The sequence below is a fragment of the Saccopteryx bilineata genome, chromosome 2 (genome assembly GCF_036850765.1).
Source record: "Saccopteryx bilineata isolate mSacBil1 chromosome 2, mSacBil1_pri_phased_curated, whole genome shotgun sequence".
NCBI lineage: Eukaryota > Metazoa > Chordata > Mammalia > Chiroptera > Emballonuridae > Saccopteryx > Saccopteryx bilineata.
This window is the reverse complement of record NC_089491.1, coordinates 36,654,043-36,673,615: the sequence shown is the minus strand read 5'-3', so window position 1 is coordinate 36,673,615 and position 19,573 is coordinate 36,654,043. Positions and strand designations below refer to the sequence as shown.

At 48.1% G+C, this 19,573-nt stretch overlaps 1 protein-coding gene across 7 annotated transcripts in view; it reads right to left on the bottom strand.

Annotated features, from left to right (window-relative positions):
* PAX5 (paired box 5) overlaps positions 1–19,573 on the bottom strand; it is a 182,492-nt gene that overhangs the window by 111,044 nt on the left and 51,875 nt on the right. For all 7 annotated transcript variants that reach the window (XM_066256748.1, XM_066256744.1, XM_066256747.1 and 4 more), the window contains one exon: positions 5,061–5,236. In XM_066256748.1, the coding sequence (XP_066112845.1) occupies positions 5,061–5,236 (176 nt within the window). The remainder of the gene's footprint in view (positions 1–5,060; positions 5,237–19,573) is intronic.

Here is a 19,573-nt window from a genome sequence, read left to right as displayed (position 1 = left end):
GCCCACAGGAGTAGGCACTGCTCGGCCCCAGACCTACCAGCCTGGAAAGATGCCACTGTTCAGAGGGCAAAGCAGCACATGAGAGTAGGAGGCATTTCTGGTGACTTCCTCTGTTAGACAAGGGACAGGCCTTCTTCTAATTTAACCCCTGTGACCTTTGAACTTCCTGGGAGGTCAGCAGCACGTCCTCCTTCCCCAGCTGTCTTTCTGTCTCTGGCCCAATGGGAGGGAGGGCCCTGGGCCTGTTCCATTTTGTGCCCGTATTGATCTGTTGGCAGCAATGGGCTGGATAATTAGCCAGGAATTAGGGTTTCTATTACAGCCAGGAGGCTGCTCCAGCTGATTTATCACCTGAATAATTTACTGTGATTGAAAGGAAATTAAAATGAACTCCATTTGACAACTGTGAGCTTTTATGGGCTTTAGTGAAGGCTCAAAAGCCAGATTAATAGCCTGGTGTTGGTTAATAGTCTTCCGAGAGTAAATACGGCAGGCTGTGCTCAGTGGCAGCCGTCCTGCCGCGGCCGGAGGAGGGACCAGCTCCCGCCAGGAGCACAGCGCTCACGACAGCGTCAGCTCGAGTTTTCCTGAAACAGATCTCACCGTTCCAAACAGAAACACGCACGCACACACCGCCACCAGCAGTTGTTATTAATTTTTTTTCCCTCTTCTCCTCCAAGGTGATTTTACTCACTCCACATGTAGGAAAACAGAATTGCTTTTTCGATAACCATTTTGAAAAAGAAGTGTTTCAATGCCCCAGGAGTGTGAATATATTAACCCCTTCCACCTGGGGCCAAGGGTTTACTAAGTTTCTCTGTAAAGTGAGAAGCCTGGGCCCACCCACCCAGGGTAGATCTTGGCGAGAAAAGCAGCAAGGTGAGAGTGGGTCCTGAGCTCATGGAAGTCACTGGCAGGACCCCAACCTGGCCTTGAAGAAGGTTCTTGCCATGGGCGTTTGGGTGGATGATTTAGGAGGATTTGACCACGCAAGCCTTTGTAAGTCTCTGAGGGTTCTGGAATGATAGGCAGGCTCTGGCTGCAAAAGGCCAGTTTTGAAAATCAGCCAGTCAAAAAAATTGGCTTCTAGAATTTTTCAGAGGCATGAAGGCCCGTGCAACCATCTCGTACAAGATGAAGACAGAAGATCCTGAGGTCAAATTCTAGCTCTGTGACCTGAACAAGTCCCAGAAGCCCCCTGGGCCTGGACATAGGATGAACAGTCTGAAAAGAAATGTTCCAATCTGTAAAATGGGGTACACAGGTTGTGTCCAGCTTGCTTAGTAGGCATTTACATTGAGAGTCCAGCGAGAGAATGGACGTGAAAGGTCTTTGAAAATTGTACAATATCATGCGTAGGTGAGGAAGATCACTGTTGTTATTTTTATTGCTGCTGCTGTTAGTTATTGTTATCAAATCACAACTCTACTGCTGCAAATATGGAAACTGAGTTCCAGAGAAAAAGCCACTTGCCCAACAGGGCAGAGTGAGGACTCAAGTCAAACTCTCCCAACTCCAAAGCCAGCAAAGGCTCTTTCCCACCAGGCTGCTTGCTGAAACTGACAGCAAGACCCCGACCTAGGCTGCTAGCCCTTGGGAGTCACGGCTCTGCTCACAGTGGAAGAGGGACCAGCCTCAGCAGCCACAGCCCCAGGCCCTTCCGGGCACCACTGCCACGCCTGCGCCGACACTCACAGGCAAGGTAAAAGCAAGCACGAGGGACTCAAGGAACCTGTATCCTTGATGCGCCTGCCTTCCTGGCCCGAGGCCCCTTGCTTGGACCACCATTTGTCCAAAGTGATTGGGGACCAGGAGCGAGGGTATGTCATTCATAGTCCAGTGCCTTGTGTGTGTGCCCGGCAGCCCCGCAGCCTCACCTCCCATTTCTCCTCATTAGCGCACATTACCAGGAGGTGAAGCAGATTAACCAGAAAGCCCTGAGTCCATCATTACCCCACCACCAGGTTCGCCTGCAGGCCCCGCCTCAGCCCACCCAGTCAGAGACAGGCCCACAGCCGTGTCCACGTCATTCTGAAGGACACCGCACAGCAACACTGCTAGAGACAGCTTGTAATTCAGGTCTCTTCCCTATCAGGCCCCATCTCAACAACGGCCTATCGACCTGTCCCCCAATATCACCTCCTCTGTAACATCCCTTCATGCTCCTAGCTGAGGCAATGTCTCCATTCATCAGGGCTACAGAACCTCCTCCCTTGCCTAGCAGAGTATGAATCTACATCATACTGCCCCTGCGAGCTGGTGCCTGATGCAACCCTGCCTCCCCTAGGTGAGTGGCACTGTGCCAGGCTCACAGCCAGCGTGCAAGAAACACGTTGGATAAATGAACAAATGTGTGTCTGAATGAGTGAATGGATACATACGGGGGTGGGAGGGTATACTCCTCTGATTATGAAGTCCTACGGTCTCTGCCCAGTCTTTCTGGGCATTCTAAGCTAAGTGTTCTATGATTCAGATGCTGAGTTTCCGTGAGGATTATGTGAAACAGAAGGAAACACAGTCATTGATACTGAATGTCTGCACTAAGTAAATAAGGGCTTCCTAGACATGCCACAGGCTTTGTGTCTGGGCCCTCACTCTTCACCACTCACTCACTGGGTGACCTCACACAAGCCCTGTCCTCTCTCTGGGCCTCTTAAAGATAGAGGGTGGAAGCTTGCCTTTGTAGTCCCTGCAAGAGCTAAAGTTGTGTGATCCTGTCAATGGTTGGAAGATAAATTTTCTCCCAGATTCTGGAGGGAAAGGCCGGCTCCATCTAAGGAAGTTTTCCTGACTGCATTCCTTTTCTTTCTCCTCCTGTATCAGATGAAATGTGGCCTTGGCCTTCTCTCAGAAGGTCTCTGAGCCATGGGAGAGGCTGTTTGAGAAGAAAACAGACTTCTCTCTAAAACCCGGCAGCTAGGGTGTACAGGATCAGGTCTGTCCAGCCATACAACTCAGTTATTCCTGGAGGAGACTTCACTCCACTTGTAGGAGAAAGACCAAAATCCTGACCACAGCCTACATGACCAGATCCTCTCCCCAGTATCTTCTCCCACCCCATCTTGGCAGCCCATACCCTGAAGGAAGCCACTGGCTCTCTTTCTGGTCTTCATTCCCGCCACTCTCCCTCTTACCTCAGGGCCTTTGCACTTGCTCTTCTTTCTGCCAGACATATTCTCCCACACCCATATCCCCTCTTCTTCTTCTTCTTTTTTGTTTTGTTTTGTTTTGTTTGTTTTTTTCTGAAGTTGGAAATGGGGAGGCAGTCAGACAGACTCCCGCATGCACCTGACCGGGATCCACCCAGCATGCCCACCAGGGGGCGATACTCCACCCATCTGGGGCGTAGCTCTGCTGCAATCAGAGCCATTCTAGTGCCTGAGGCAGAGGCCACAGAGCCATCCTCAGCACCCAGGCAAACTTTGCTCCAATGGAGCCTTGGCTGCAGAAGGGGAAGAGAGAGACAGAGAGGAAGGAGAGGGGTAGGGGTGGAGAAGCAGATGGGCGCTTCTCCTGTGTGCCCTGGCCGGGAATCGAACCCGGGACTCCCGCACGCCAGGCCGATGCTCTACCACTGAGCCAACTGGCCAGGGCCAATATCCCCTCTTCTGATGCAGCCTAACCCCTTCAGGGCTTAGCATAAATGCATTTGCCCTTTAAGCTGACTTATTCTCTGCTTTATGCCTTCGAAGAACCTCAGACATCCCCTCCTCAGCACCTAGCACATCTGTAATACACAGCACTTTGGGTAATTCTTATGTATTGTGAGTTGTCCACACATCTGTAGGCTCCCTGAAGGCAAGTCCAAAGCCTATCTTGTTTATGAATGTACCTCTAGTGTTTGGCTCTATGCTGTACACATAGTAGACACTCATAAATGGTTGTTAAGTGAATACATGACTTGCAGCATGGCCTTAGGCAAGTCCCTTTGCCTCTCTGCTCTTTGGTTCCCCCATCTGAAAACAAAGTGGATAGATGGTCTGTGATACCCTCATAGGAAATGCTGAGAGGCAAGCAGACTGTGATAGGACGGTGACCCAGAAGCCTTGCACACTCCTCACTACCCTCTGGCACCTCCCCTCTGCATGGGAGCTTGTGCACACACAGCCTACAGGATTTTGAATGGCTCTTTCAGAAAAATTCCGAAGCATCATCTAAATAGCATGTAGAAGAAGCTCAGCATGGCTAGGCCTCACCACCAGCACCAGATAGTGAAGTTCTGAGAAAGTCATCGCTCAGAGGTCTCCGACTCACCCACCAGCTGGGAGACCTCAACAGGCAGGAACCATGTCTAAGCCACCTGTGCCGGCAAGGAGACCAGCCCAGGCCCTGGCACAGACTGGGCACCAGGAACTAATCTCCTGAATTGAATCTGGATTTTATCCAGGCCCAGGAGCCTCTCACTGGGCAGACCCTTTCTGGTCCCATCTCTGTGACCACAGCCAGTGACTGCTTCTCTCTCCAGGCAGAGCAGGGAGCTGCTCAGCAAGGGGTACTCCTCCTGCCTCCTTCCCTCTGCTGCGAATGACTCAGCTGGGTGTTTGTCCAGTGAGACACTTCTTTGTTTCCAGATGCTTGGATTCAGTCTCTAATAGCATGACAGGGCAACCTGGCAAGAGGGCTAACAGTGGGCACACCAGTACCATCATAACATGGCTACGGCCATAGGGTGATTATAATTATATATTTCCACCTTCACCCTGATAGGAAAATAACTCAAGACTACCTCAAGTGGCTCAGAAGATCATTACACCCTGCTGTGCAAAGAACCCTGGGAAGGACTGCCATTCAGCAATGGCAGAGCAGCCAGACAAGTCAAGCCCCCCCCTCCCAGCTGGCAGGAGAGACAGAGACACCAGGGCAAGAAGTCTCCAGAGCCCCAAACACATTCCCCTGACCTCATGGGATGCCTCGGCCAGCCCAGTTTGGCTGAGAACAGGAGAAGCCGCGTCTGAGTAGAACTTGGTGCTCTCACCCACAACCAGCCAGACGCCTTCAGGAGGACCCCCCAGGCCTGCGTTTGGGCAGAGGTGCAGCGGGCAGCGAGGCCTGGAGCATACCTGCTCAGGCTTGATGGGCTCCGTGGTGGTGAAGATGTCCGAGTAGTGCTGCCTCTCAAACACGCGGTCCAGCACCTCCAGCTGCTGCTGCGTGAACAGGTCTCCCCGCATCTGCTTCCGGAGGAAATCTCTGCCCGGCAGTGAGTGGCCGTTCGGCACCGGAGACTCCTGAATACCTTTGATGAGCATGAGAGAGGAAGGATGAGTGCACTTTACATGAGCTGCTGAAAAAAGACATGTCAGACACTGAGATTGGGAAAAGGGCCTGAGAAACCCACGAGCCTAGAAACAAACAAGGGGGTCCTGGCCCAAGTCATCCTGCTGGTTAATGCAGAGCTAGCCTCCTATAGCCACATGCCAGGCACTGAGCAAAACCCTTTTTACATGCACCATCTTATCTAATCCTCTCAATGACCCCAATGAAGACAATTACTTTCCCATTTTTCAGATGAGAAAATTAAGGTCTAGAGAGATCAAGTGCTTTGCCTGAGGACTGGAGCTCAGGTTGACTCAGAGGCTTAATCAGCAGGTGCCACTGCCTCTCTTGCACTGACAATCCACTTGGAGGCACAGTCTCCTCCCAGAGTCCATGCCCTTACCCAGGACATTTGCCACCACATCATATGACCAGGCAATAAAACACTGTTAGGAAGGCTGTGGGGAAACAGATACTTGTGTACCATTCTGGCAGAAGCCTGCCTATTGGTCACACACCTACGCCAGACAATTTGACAAAATCTATCAAGATCACAAATGCACATTCCCTTTGATAGAGTAACTGCACCTCTGGGAATTTATTTTATTGCTGAACTTAAATATACGGGAAGTGATACGTGTTCAGGTTCTAGCAGCAAAAGACTGGAAACAACCCAAGAGTTTATATTACAGGGACTGGTCAAAGACACCATGGTACGCCCACACTGTGGAGGACTGTGTGATGGCAAAGAGGAAAGAGCACGCCCTCTGGGACTTGATATGGAAAGAACTTCAAGATACATCACCATACAAAAAATAAGTACAGTAAAGCACAGCATGTAGAATTACATCCTTCTGTGTAAAAAGAAAGAAAATAAGACTTTATATGCATTTTGTATAAGGTATTATGTATTTATATATAATACACATATACAAATGCCTGTTAATATGACATGTTATAATTGTATAATATATACTGATATAATACATATATGCTATATACCCGTATTTCCCCATGTATAAGACGCACCTTAATTTTGGGGCCTGAAATTTTAAAAAAAATGTATTATATAAAGTTATTGAACTCAAGTCTTATCATAAAATTCATACAACTCCTCATCACTGTCAAAACTCCCATCCATTAGCTTGTCCTCATCTGTGTCTGATGATGAATCACTGTCCTTATAGATTGCCTCGTCCTCAGTTCCATCTATGGCATTTGAAATACTACAACCACTGTATAAGACGCGCCCAGTTTTTAGACCCCAAATTTTTTGGGAAATGGTGTGTCTTATACATGGAGAAATACGGTATTATATATAAAGCACGTACATATTAAAATGCACACACACACACACACACACACACACACGAACTCTGGAAGGAAACATTAGAGTGGTACCCCATTCAGGGAGGTAGGAGCTACATGGAGGTAAGTGAAAGGGTGGGAGATTTTTCCTAACATGCTTACTTTGTTTTGTTGTTTTGTTACAGAACTTTAAATGCATTGCCTATTCAAAAATGTAAATTACCAAGAAAGTACAAGGATTAAAGTCTCTATATGTTTTTTATTGTTAGCTCTTTACACTGTGATAGTCTCTGATGATGATGCTTACATGTCAACGAAAATATTATGAATTATCAATTTTTTAAAAAGCCAATTGGATGGAGTATCTTTTGTGAGCCTGGGAAGCGGCGGGGGGGAGGGGTGGTGCTTGAACCACTCAAGATGAGAGAAAACAAGGAAGACAGAAGTTTCTGGTGAAGAAATGGCCTCAAGAGCCATCATTTCCCAGGGCCTTCTAGGATCAAGTTGCTCATGCCAGGCTGACTGGAGACACTGCTGGAACCCAGGGCCAGAGGCACAGCCTCTGCCTTTGCCATTGGGAAGCGCAGGGGGACCCGGCCTGCATCAGATCCCACGCTGACAGGTGCCCTTCTCACACGGGACCCTGCCCTACCTCCCCTCCCCACACCCCACCAGCACACTCCTGACCTAGACTTCATTTATCTTGTCAGAACCCACCCATGTGAGGAATGAGGCCAAACCACGGAGCTTGAAGCAGTGGGATATTGTGTCGCTGAGATGCTGCCAAAAGTTGGTGTCTTCCCAACTGTCCCATCTGAGGACAACTGCAACACAAGGTCTGACATTTGAAAAAAGATACCAGTCTGGGGTTCACATGAGTGTTGGTCTTTTAGAATCCCTGGGGCGGCTGACAGCTCTGAGCACCCTGGCATCTTCTACAAGAAGAGCCTTCAGAGGTGGCTCATGAGAACCCTGAGAAAATGGATTCCAGATGGATTTTGACCAAAGAGGATACCATAGGCTGGGTCCCTGTGCTGCCCACAGGACATCATCCTCATTAACATCATGATGCCCCTTCTTTCATAATGACCCATCCCCACGGGCACCAAGACTGGCAGGATATAAGAGGGCATGACCCTGTCTGTGTCTGTCTGGTGTGTTCTCCCATTAGTTGGCATCCACCAAATTACCCTGTTATCAAAGGTGCTGTGTAACTGTGCACATGGACACACACTGCACACACACACGGACACAGACACACACACAAGGGGAAAAAGACTCCGCTTGCTCCTCCTCGGCTGTTACTCTGGCCAGTCATTCTGGCCCCAGCCACACTTGCCAAAGCGTGACCTTGGCCTTGGCCCAACAGCATTCCCACCAAGTTTTTCCATGTCAGAGAGACCATATCCGCTCATAAAAACTCTGTCCACCAAGTTCCCTGATACTCCCCACTCCCCATTCTGCCAGCCAGGCCTCAAACTCCTAATGCATGCCGGCTGGCTCCTTCTTTTCAGCCACCTCCTCAGGACTCCCACCAAGGCCTCACCTGCCCCCAGATGGTAGTGCCCACCTCTTCTCTCCCACTGGGGCTCCCCCATCAGACATGGTCTAAGGCAGCACTCTGCCTCCCCTGGGGAAGCTCAGACAGGGTGGCTCAATGGAGGACTCCTGTGTGCAAGGTCACTGTCCGGTCACTGAGTAGAGCCCAGCACAGAGTAAAGACTCAGGGCACTGGACCAATTCAAGTGCATGCGCTGGGGGTCCCAGCAGCCTGCCCAGGCCACCACACATAGGCCAAGCAGAAGACTTGCCGCGTCCTGCCCTGGTTTTCTGAAAGTCGGCCATAGCCGAGAGAGTATCTAGGCTGTGTTGGTGACCCAGACACTCCAAGGGGAGGCCTGTGGGCTGGGAAGAGCCACCTCTCGGGCCTCCTTCCTGACCAGGACGGCTCCTGCTGCTCCCAGCCCACTCAGCACCTCCACTTGCTTTCGCTGCTGAGCAGGTGGGTGAACTCTACCCTGTCACTTCGCACAGAGCCTAAAGTCTGTCCTTTTCTAAAGAAGGCTCCAGACACTCCTAAACATCATCATTTATTCACTCATTTAACAAATATCGATAAGGTGTTTACTTTGTACCAAGCAATGTTAAAAACAAAGACAGAGGGTACAGTGATGACCAAGAAAGGCCCCTCTTTTCAGTCTACAAAGGACAGCCCACTTTTGTCAAGTACCCACAGAAACAGACCTAGGACTACAAACAGTAATGCTTACAATAGGGGAGGAGTCAGGGAAGGCTTCCAAGGGAAGTCATGCTTGAACTGAGAGTGGAGGAGGAGGGGTCAGCAGGGCAAAGAGGGCAGGGGTGGGGAGTGTGCCAGGCAGGGCAGACGGCGTGCATACAAAGGCCTGGAGATGAGAGAAGATAAAAGGAACCAAGGGAGTGAGGAGAAAAGAGCCCGGGAGGCAGGGGTCGCCAGACAGCCACAGAGGCCCCAGAGAGGAGCTGGGGCCCTGCTGCAGGGACAGTGGGAAGCCCTGGAAGGGACTGAAGAGACATTCGCCCTTCACATTTCTCAGTTCCAGAGCCCCAATCACTAGTTCTTTCCGATCAGGCCAAGCTTTCTAATCCCTGCTCCCAAATATCCTCTTTTGGAAAGACTAGGGACTGGCAACATGAATTTTGCATTTGGGAACATCTGAAGGTAATGCATGGAGTCAGCCTGCTGGCCACAGGTGGTCCACTATGCCTGCGTGAAAGGTAAACCACTTGTCACTGACTGCACAGTGTTGCCAGGACAGACACAGTTTGCAAGCACATTGTCTCCTCCCCCAGGATGCCTTCCTTCATGTCCCAGCTGCTTTTCCCTCTAACTACTTTCTCTCTGGACCCTTCACTTTCACTCTGCACTATTAGCTACCATGAGGGGGGGAGAACAAGGGGAATCACAGCTAATTCATCTCTGTCACCTCCACAAGGAATATTTCTGGAATAAAAGAAAAATTAGTAATACTATTGCAACCACCTTCACTCTGCAGGTCTGGTCTGCAAATGTCAGGATCCCTCTGTCTGACCTCATTCATTCATTCCTTCTTCCCTCAACCAATCTCAGTGAGCCGGCACTGTGCTTACACTAGGCGTATAGTGATGGGCAGCCCTGGTCCCCATGGAATTATGTCCAGTAGAAGAGGCAAATGCTCATTGAAAAATAATCAGACCAGTAAAGGTAAAGTATCAATCAAAATAAATACTCTGACAAAAAGGCTTATGGTTTTCAGGCCAGGGACACAGTTGATCTGCCTCGAGGCACCACACACAGTGGGTGCACAAGCAAACAGATTATACGCTCAGAGACAACTAAAAATGAATACCAGAAAATCACCCCGAGCACAATGGCAGATTCTGAACCTCCAGGGCCCCAGCGGAAGCTACCGTAGTGTTTCTCTCATCTGGGCCATAAAGATGCTCTCTGATTTCACTGGGAAATGTGGTCTTGGAGACAGGCTGCAGAAACACTCGGACCCATTTTATTCCCCAGAGAAAAACCTGAACTCACAGTGTGAATAGTATGCTTAAATATATGGACAGATATGGGCAAAAGCACAAAGGTATACAGAGGGCATGGTATCTTTAAATCTTTTTTTTCTACTCCAAATCAAATAATATGTAATAGACCCAGTGCTGGGCTTAGTCAACCATGGCTGTCAGAATTAACATTCTGGAAGCTAGCTTCAGGGGAGCAAGGGGCAGGAAGCCCGTCTCGGAGAGCAAAGAAATGCTGGCTTTAAATTTCAGGTTAAACCAATGTTATTCACAACCCGGCTTTGAAGCTAAAAGCTTTACACAATCGGGTCTGGTCACGCAAAGGGGGAGGAAGCAAAACAGCCTCAGATTCCCATCTGTCACAAGAAAGCTGTCTCTTGTGTGTCTTAAAAGATCATAAACCCACTGCGTTTTCTTCAGAGCACAGCAGATTTGGAGGTTTTGCATTTTTCTTGGAGGGTTCTAGTTTGTTTCTTTAAAAATCATCATGTATTTTATGCCTGCAGATGCTCACTGGGAGGAAAAAAATAAAAAACAAACAAGAATCTCCATAATCTCTTATGGCATCATAGTCTTTGGGATGCAACCCCTGCCGGAGGCCTAGGAAGCCCAAGAAAGGAGGCTGGAGCCACTGGGTAGCCTCCCACCTCTCGTGGAGTCCCGTTTTCCTACAGAGCCCAACTGAAGCCTGAGCCCTTACACAGCCTCCTTCGTCCTTGCAGTCATGTCTCAGCATGGCAGCGCAGTGGCAGGGCCCAGTGGGAAAAAGGTTGGGAGCCAGCAGACCTGGGTTCTAGCCCTAGCTCTGCCCTTACTTGCTGTGTGAGCCCAAGTAAGTTCCTCTCCCTCTCTGGGCCTTGGGGGCCCCATCAATAAACTACGGAAGCTGAGTCAGTCATTTCTAACTGTTTTCTCCTCCAAAATCTATCCAGATTTTCTCTACTAAATAGTACTAAATGGGCATTAACTCATCTTCCCATTTTGGTTGTTTGTACAATCTTTGTAGGGGACTTCTCCTTCAATATTCACTCTACCCTCAAACAACTGCTGAAGCCTACCTTTGCCAATACTTGGTTTATGAACGGGCATGTGAAGAGAATGGGGCTGTTAAGGGGCTTCTGGGAGGAAGTCAGAGATAGGAAGAAATCTCTGTTTTCTACACTGGGGTACATTTACTCGTAATCTCTTATGAAGTTGTGAAGGTAACTCCCAGATCCCACCATTATTGATTTTATGTAGTACAATGTCCCCAAAAGACTTACCAAGGGTCCAAGGTCCTCTACAGATCTGGCCTGCAGGGTTCCTTGGAGTCTGACATCCAGCCTATTTGCTGCTTCTTCCCCCAGGACTCTGACACCTACCATGCCCCCAGATCTGCCTCCCCCATTGAAAACGAGGGGACAGAGTCAGGTCTTGGCCGGCCGTCTGCCACAGCAGCCTAGAACAGTTGGGAAGATTGAACTGGTGTAATCTGGGACATTTCCAGCTTGAGTCAAGTGAGCCAGGGGGCTTGGGGTTGATCTCCTCAGGTGGCAGCAATGGCTTAAAAGAAGGCTATAAAGGCCTGACCTGTGGTGGCACAGTAGATGGAACATCAACTTGCAATGCTGAGGTCACTGGTTTGAAACCCCAGGCTTGCCTGGTCAAGGTGCATACGAGAAGCAACTACTGTGAGTTGATGTTTCCCACTCCTGCCCACCCCCTTCTCTCTCTCTCAAGTCAATAAATAAAATCTTTTTAAAAAAAGAAAAACCAGGCCCTGGCCGGTTGGCTCAGCGGTAGAGCATCGGCCTGGCGTGCTGGGGACCCAGGTTCGATTCCCGGCCAGGGCACATAGGAGAAGCCCATTTGCTTCTCCACCACCCCCCCTTCTCCCTCTCTGTCTCTCTCTTCCCCTCCCGCAGCCAGGGCTCCATTGGAGCAAGGATGGCCCAAGCGCTAGGGATGGCTCCTTGGCCTCTGCCCCAGGCGCTAGAGTGGCTCTGGTCGCGACAGAGCGACGCCCCGGAGAGGCAGAGCATCGCCCCCTGGTGGGCAGAGTGTTGCCCCTGGTGGGCGTGCCGGGTGGATCCCGGTCAGGCGCATGCAGGAGTCTGTCTGACTGTCTCTCCCCGTTTCCAGCTTCAGAAAAATACAAAAATACAAAAAGAAAAAGAAAAAAAAAAGAAAGAAAAACCAGTCTATAAAGCAGAGACTGACCAACTTCAAACCAGGACAATTGCAACTTTAAGAAATTGTTTCAGATACAACAGAATGGAGCTCCAGTGGTGCAATCAGTTAGCGCATGGTACTTACACAGATACAACAGCAGCTTGCCAACGGTAATAGTGGCTCTAGAATTTCACAGGAGGGACTAAGCATGACTAGGAGTTATAAAAGTACGAAGACAGGTATTTGTTCTGGGGCAATATTACCAAAATGGCCTGCATACAGTTGAGAGAGCATCTCCTGCTTTCAGCAAAGAATGAAGGGTACTGCCAGAGATGATGGGTACACAGGCTTCTCCAAGCGCCCCTGAGCTCACCCTAGATGGCACACTGCTTGGGGCCAGGCACTGAGCCAAGTTATTTTTTCAGCATTAAATTCCACTGATCCTCAAAACAATCGTGTAAGATATGTATTATTATCTCATGTTACAGATGAGAAAGATGAGGCTCAGAGAAGTTGAGTAACTGAGCCTCAGCTGGAACCGGTACCTTGATCTTCTGCCTGAAGATCCAGTGCTCTCTCCACTTCCCTTTATTTTCATGTCAACTACTGAGACCAAACCCAGTGTTACCTCACGTGTAAATGGGGAAAATGGTATGCGGGACAATCCCTGGGGTTTTTGTAAGGACTAAATGAGACACGCCTGGGAGGTACCTCGCAGGGTACCTGGCATGAAGGAAGTGTCCAAACAATGCTAGATGTTGTCATCATCATTTTCACCAGGAAAGCCCTTGTAAGGCTTCCCCAGAACACAGCCTAAGCCTTCTGGACCCCCATTATCTGCCCTTCCAGACAGGGTCACCACTCCAGTCTACTCTTCATTCCTCAAGTGTCCCTTCCTATCACTTCCCTATGCCACCATTCTGTTTGTTCCCTCTGCTGGCTCACCTTTCGCCTCTACCCACCAAGACACAGCCTGAGCCCCACTTCCTCTCCGAAGCCTGCCTCTAAGTTCAAAAGCTGAATTAACTGTCTTCAGCTTGGGTTTCTTCAGCAAGCTGCACAGGCTACCACTCTGGCCTGGATTTTACTCCTACAACCCATCCTGCAAGTCAGTCCTCTCAGAATCCCCATGCTACTGGCAGAGGTAATAAGAAGCTTGTTCAAGTTCACAGACAATACATGACAGAGCACTTGCACACCTCTTACCATATTTTAGCATAAAGCTGAGCATTGTGATGGACATGGTACAGCACACTAAGGAAGTCTGGGTACCCCAATCAGGCCCAAGTTCAAATCCTCACTCTGTCTTTTACAAACCTATAATATTTGAAAAACTTCCTTAGCCTCTCTAATCCTCAATTTTGTCATCTATAAAATTAGGCAATAATGACACCAGGGAGATGATGTCAGCGTAATGGCGCAGTAGGAAGCGATACCGATAAATCTCCCCCAAAACTCAACAAGATCTTCAACCAGAAACAAAAAAACCTATCCTTGGAGCCTCCAGATGTTTCGCAATACACCCGAAGGTATGGTCAAGCAAAAAATTGGCTAAATATATAATCAAACCCCAAAGGAAATAGGGAGTAAGAAATGCTCCGCTTTCCTCACTAACCTAAACAGGGCTGCTTTCACTAGGAACTGAGAATATAGAAACTGAGGCGGGCAAAGGAGGTGAATAGATCCAGGCCACGGCACAAACGGCCGAACCAGGCTGTGGCACGGAGATCCAAGCCGAGGAAAAACTGTGCCTGTGGCAACCCAGTCAATACAAGCTAACACTTGCGCCAAACCCAGACAAAGAAAGACAAGTGGGGCAGCCATTCTCCCCATCTCCTGGTCGGCACACGCAGATAGTGGGCAAGAGATTCCTCTGAGTGCCTCAGCAGTGGGCGCTCGTGTTACCCCACAGAGAGGCAGAGTCAGGGGCCTTCGTGTGGGCTGAAAGCAGAATCTCCGGGCTGCCCCAGCACCCTGAAAAAGCCGCGCACAGGGAGGGAGCGAGAGCCAATTCCAACACTGGAACTTTTCCGTGCGGACGGGGGTTTCACTCAGAGGGTGAGGTGGCTGGCCTGATATCCTGGTTGGCGAGCATGGAGAGTGGGCAAGAGACACCTCCTAGCGCCTCAGGAGTGGGCGCCCGTGTTATCCCACAGAGGGGCAGAGTCAGGGGCCTTTGTGTGGACCAAAAGCAGAATCTCGGGCTGCCCCAGCGCCCTGAAAAAGCCATGCACGGGGAGGGAGCGAGAGCCAATTCCAACGCTGCAACTTTTCCGTGCGGGAGGGGGTTTCACTCAGAGTGTGAGACTTCCGGCCTGATATCCTGGTCTGCGCACAGATAGTGAGCGAGAGTTTCCTCCAAGCGCCCCAGGAGTGGGCACCCGCCAGTGTTACCGGACAGAGTGGCAGAGCCAGAGGTCTTTGAGTGGGCGGAAGCCCAGACTGATTATGCTAGCAGCTCTGACTGACTGAGCCTTACCCAGAGCCCTGTGCTGAGTGGGAATAGAGTGGGGAGTTGCCAGCTCTTTGAGCCTCTTACTATCCAGGCAGAGGCAGCAGCAACCCCATAGCTGGATTATCAGGCTACTAATTGAGGAAGGAAAGACTAGGAGAGAGGCTCTAGGAACACGGACTCTCTCACTGTCGGAGCCTATAAATGCTAATGAGCCTCGACTGCCAACGAGACTGAAGCACAATACATGACATCGCCATAAAGACTTATCAACTGCAAACCTCTACCTGAGCGTGCCAAAGGGGCAGAACCCGGGGTACAGAGTCACCGACCAGGAAGAGGGAGAAAAAAGAAAAAGCAAGAAGATAACCTCTCAAAATCAAGAATAATCTGCAGACTTTATAACCTATCTCATTTTATTATATTTGTTCGTTTGTTTCTCTTATCTTCATTCTTGATTTTTTTTTTCTTTTTCCTCCTCCAATTTGGTCGTTTAACTCTCTGCCGGTCTTACTCTCTCCTCTCCTTGAACTACACTACCCATAAGTGTTACATCTCCCATTATCTTTTCTTTCTTCTTCCTTTCTCTCTATGAGGGTTGCACTCCAAAACCCTTAACTCTCTCTCTCTCTCTCTCTCCTCTTTTTTCTTCTTTTAGTGGTTCCCTCTTTTTTTTCTCTTTCTCTTTCTTTCCTCCCTCTATATTAGTTTCTTCCTTTCTCCTTTACGTCTCCTCTCATTCAAACCTCAATAACGAACAAATTATCTTATCTGGGACTCAAACTTATGTTTGTGGCATTTTGGGGGGTTTTTACTTCACCTTTTTAATGACACCAGCAGTTGATGAAAGAATTGAATGAAGATAGTGTAAAATGCTTAGTAGTACCTGGCACATATTAAGTGCTCAATAAACATGAGTTATTTCTAGTAGTATTACTTATTTCCTTCCCTACTAACAGTAGGAACTCTCTGAGGACAGAGCCCATGTCTGACTCACATCAAACATGGGAGATGAAAATCAACGTTTGTTGACTGAATGAGTGACCTCAAGAGGTTGTAGGTCTGAATGGTCCAAGGGAACTCAGCAGTAAGATGGCCTGTGGCATCATCAGAGAACTCAGTAAAGAACTTTGAGGAGTGACCTCCAGTATACCAGTGATCCCAGAGGAGGACACAACTAAGGGTTTACATTCTACCTACTTTTCAGAAAGATTTGAGGCAGATCATAAAATTTTAATAAAGTTAATAAAATTTTTAATAAATTAACAAAAGTCAGTTCAGCTCTAAGCTTCCTGGAACACATACCAAAAATAAAACACAACAAGTCACATATTGCTCAGAGTCCAACAACAAAATGCCATTAATTCTTCTATTAAAAATAATTCATGGAGTTTCTAGTCTCTGTATGGTGGCGTCTGGATGTTCAGGGTGACCTAGAGACAGCTAACAACAAGGGGTCCTGAAGGAGGGCCCATCTAAGCCAGACCTGAGACAAGGGGAGGGAACAGACACTGAGATAAGAGGTAGGATTCCAGGCACAGACAAGAGTCAGTCAGCAACGTTTTCAGAGCATCTATTGTGAGCCAGGCCCTGTGCTGGGGACCAGGGCCACAGGGCTAAAACTGTCCCATGGCAGCCCAGAACGAAAGTCGATATACTGAGCGGCTGTATAAATCCCATCCTAAACTGGAACCGCAGACTGAGAAAAATCAAAATGGCATGGAGGAAAATTCCATCGGAACTACTATTATTCAGCCATTAGTTTCACTCAATCTTTCTTCCCGGAGAAGTAAAACGCGAAATTGTAAAATTGCCAAATACGTTCAGGTTCAACCAGAGTGAATCTGATTTGTGTCGTGTGTTACCCAATGAGTCATAGGCTGTCAGGGAGAGAAAGGTCCCAAGGGACCTATGATTGCACACTCAGGGATAGCAAAGGGATTTGTCTGGGGCTAGTAGGCAGGTCCTAGGTGAGGCCGGTCTGAGGTGCAGCAGGTTCAAAGACAGGTGGGTTTAGGAAAACACCAGGCCCCGGATTCCTGTTCCAAGCCTCCTGGGTCCATTCATCCTGAGCAACATACACCAAACTCCTGCTGAGTGTCTGGCCCTGGGCTTGGCACCTGAGCTACAGAGAGGCTTAAGTCCTAGCCCCTGCCCGTAAGTGGAGGGCACAGACAAGAGAATAATTCCAGCGTAGTAAAGTAGTGCTGGGATCCTGGGAAACGGAGACAGCCAGAGAGTCAAACTGTAGTGGCCGACCCTTATCTGTGCTTCCCCTGCACTAGGCACTATTCTAAGCACTTTACCTATTTAATCTTCACGGCAACCCAAGGATGTCAAGTCTGTTGGTGCCCCCTCCCACTTTGCAGGTGAAGAAATTGAGGTACAGAGAGGTTAAGTGACTTGCCCAAGATCACATAGCTAAGAAACAGAGGAGCTGGACTCCAAACCCAAACAATCTGTCTCCAGAGTCTGCTTGTAACCCTACGCTAAGCCACTCACTGAATCCAGACTTGGGGCAGGTGATCCAAAAAGGCCCACCGGAAAAGATGAAGCCCCAATCTTAAATATGAGTAACGAAGGAGTTAGCCAAAGAAAGGAGCAGAGAAGAGGAAGTGCGTTTCACCCAGAGGGAACAGCATATGCAAAGGCTTAGAAACTCAAGAAAGCATGGTTTATGGGAAAGGGCTGTAATTCAGTAGGAATTGAATGCAGGAGTTGGGTAGTGGGAAAGCTGCAACATGTGCAAGGCTCTTTCCTTCCTGTCTAGCTCAGCACCCTTATCTATTATCCAGAGCCTAATATATACTCTGATGTACAAACAGAACAAGTGCATTATTGAAGCTCTCATAGTGTTGGAATGAAGAGATGAAATATCTTTGTGTTTAAAGGAATCAAGATGACCTCAAAGAATAAGCAGGAAGGAAGGAATACCTTGTGTATTGCCACAGGACAAGTTTGTTCTCTCTAATCCATACTGTCCAAGTCCATTACCTCATACGGTAGTACCTAATTACTCCACCTTGCAGAGAGATATGCACACTAATTAGGAAGGATGTTAGCCACCATAGTGAAAATATTCCAAAGCAAATGAAATATTACTAGGAGCAAAAGGGTGATTTGTTTCTGTGAATCGTGCTTTTAAATTAGATCAAAGAATGCTAAAGGCCTCGTTTTAATTATACCTGGAAGGACTTCTCATGTGTGCCTTCCTTTCGGCTTTCGCTCACATAGCTGTCTATCCTCCACTCCACCCCCACTAGGCAGAAATAAATAAATAAATAAGGTTTAAAAATCATATTTACTCTGATATCTTTGCATTACTCCCATTTGAGTTTTTAAATTGCTCTTTATTTTTTTCCAAAGACAATGTAACTTAAAAAAGAAAGAAAGAAAAAGAAAAAGCTTCATATTTTGAAGTGTATCTATCTGATCATTGCACAAATGTTTTCAGGAGAAATCACTATATTTCTCCAAGATGGGTATGGGTTTTGTCATAGATCAAAGTGAGTGGGAGGAAAAAAAAGATAAATCATCAGAGATCCAAAAATACTTTTCATTTGGAGAAGATATCAGGCCATTTCGATGGGTCTGATGGAGTCCTTGTTCTGTCTCCATTACCCAAGGCAGGCAGCCCAGCCAAGAGCCGGCCACTGAGATTATATTCCCCATAAGATGGTCCCCAATATATATATATATATATATGATCTTCAACCTCTATTGATTGACCAATTTCACAAGCAAAGACTGGTGAAATGAAGCTGAAATGAACATCATGCTTTAACTCATTGAACCTATCAGGCCTGAGTTAATCTCACTGTCCACTGTCTCTGATAGAATTCAATTGATCAATCATGTTTCGGTGATAGTACCATTTCACTGGCTTATTGCTTCTTCATTTCAGACTTGACCTGTTAGATATACTCAGACTGACTCGACTCCTCTTGGATACACAGAGATCAGCCTCTGTCTGCCAACGTGTGTCATCTCCTGTCCTAGCTGAAAAGAACTGGAGAGGCTTTTGTGTATATCTGTGGTGTGTTTTTCCACCAAAAACACACATGTCAGTGGTAGATTTATAATGGCGTGAAATGAAGCCAGCACAAATTAAGAGGGGCTCTTCATTCTGTATAAGGCACCATCACTCCCTTTTACATACAACTGACTCGTTTGGGCTCTGTACTCAGTAGGGGCATATTCTTGTATTCTACTGGCAAGCGTGTGTGCCTAGCCAGGATAAGGCACATGTGGAAATGGTAACAATAGCAACAATAACAACTACCACTCCCACTACTCCTCAGGTAATATGTACGCTGACCTTCACGTTCACCTGCTGTTCTGATTCTCATGTAACCTCAAGACATGGACAAGCAATTATCATTTTCATTCAATAGACGACAAAATGGGCTCAGAGAGAAGGAAGTGACTTGCCCAAGGTCACAAAGCATAACAATCTGGCCAGGTGAGACTAAGGGCCCTAGTGTCTCAACTCCTGAGCACCTCTCCCTCTGCTAAGGCTGACTTCCAGGCAATTTTGAAATTTTAGAGCAATTTTGGGCTCACCATTCTGTTTCTGACTACTAGATGAAGAAAACATTCTCAAAATTCAATTCAGAGAATTTCAGAGTTTAGGATGGATTCTCAGACTGACTCAGCTTGGAAACTGAGGCCCAGAGGACAGTAAACAGTTATGCAAAGTCACCAAAACACACAGCAGCCCAGCCGAGACTCAAACCTGTATCCCAGGCTCAGGATGTTTTGTGCTGTCTCTCAATGCCTCCTCTAATTTAAGCCAAGCCACTGAGCTCCTATCAACAGAGAGAACTTCATTCTCCACTGTCAACATGGCCCAATGTGCTGTTACGG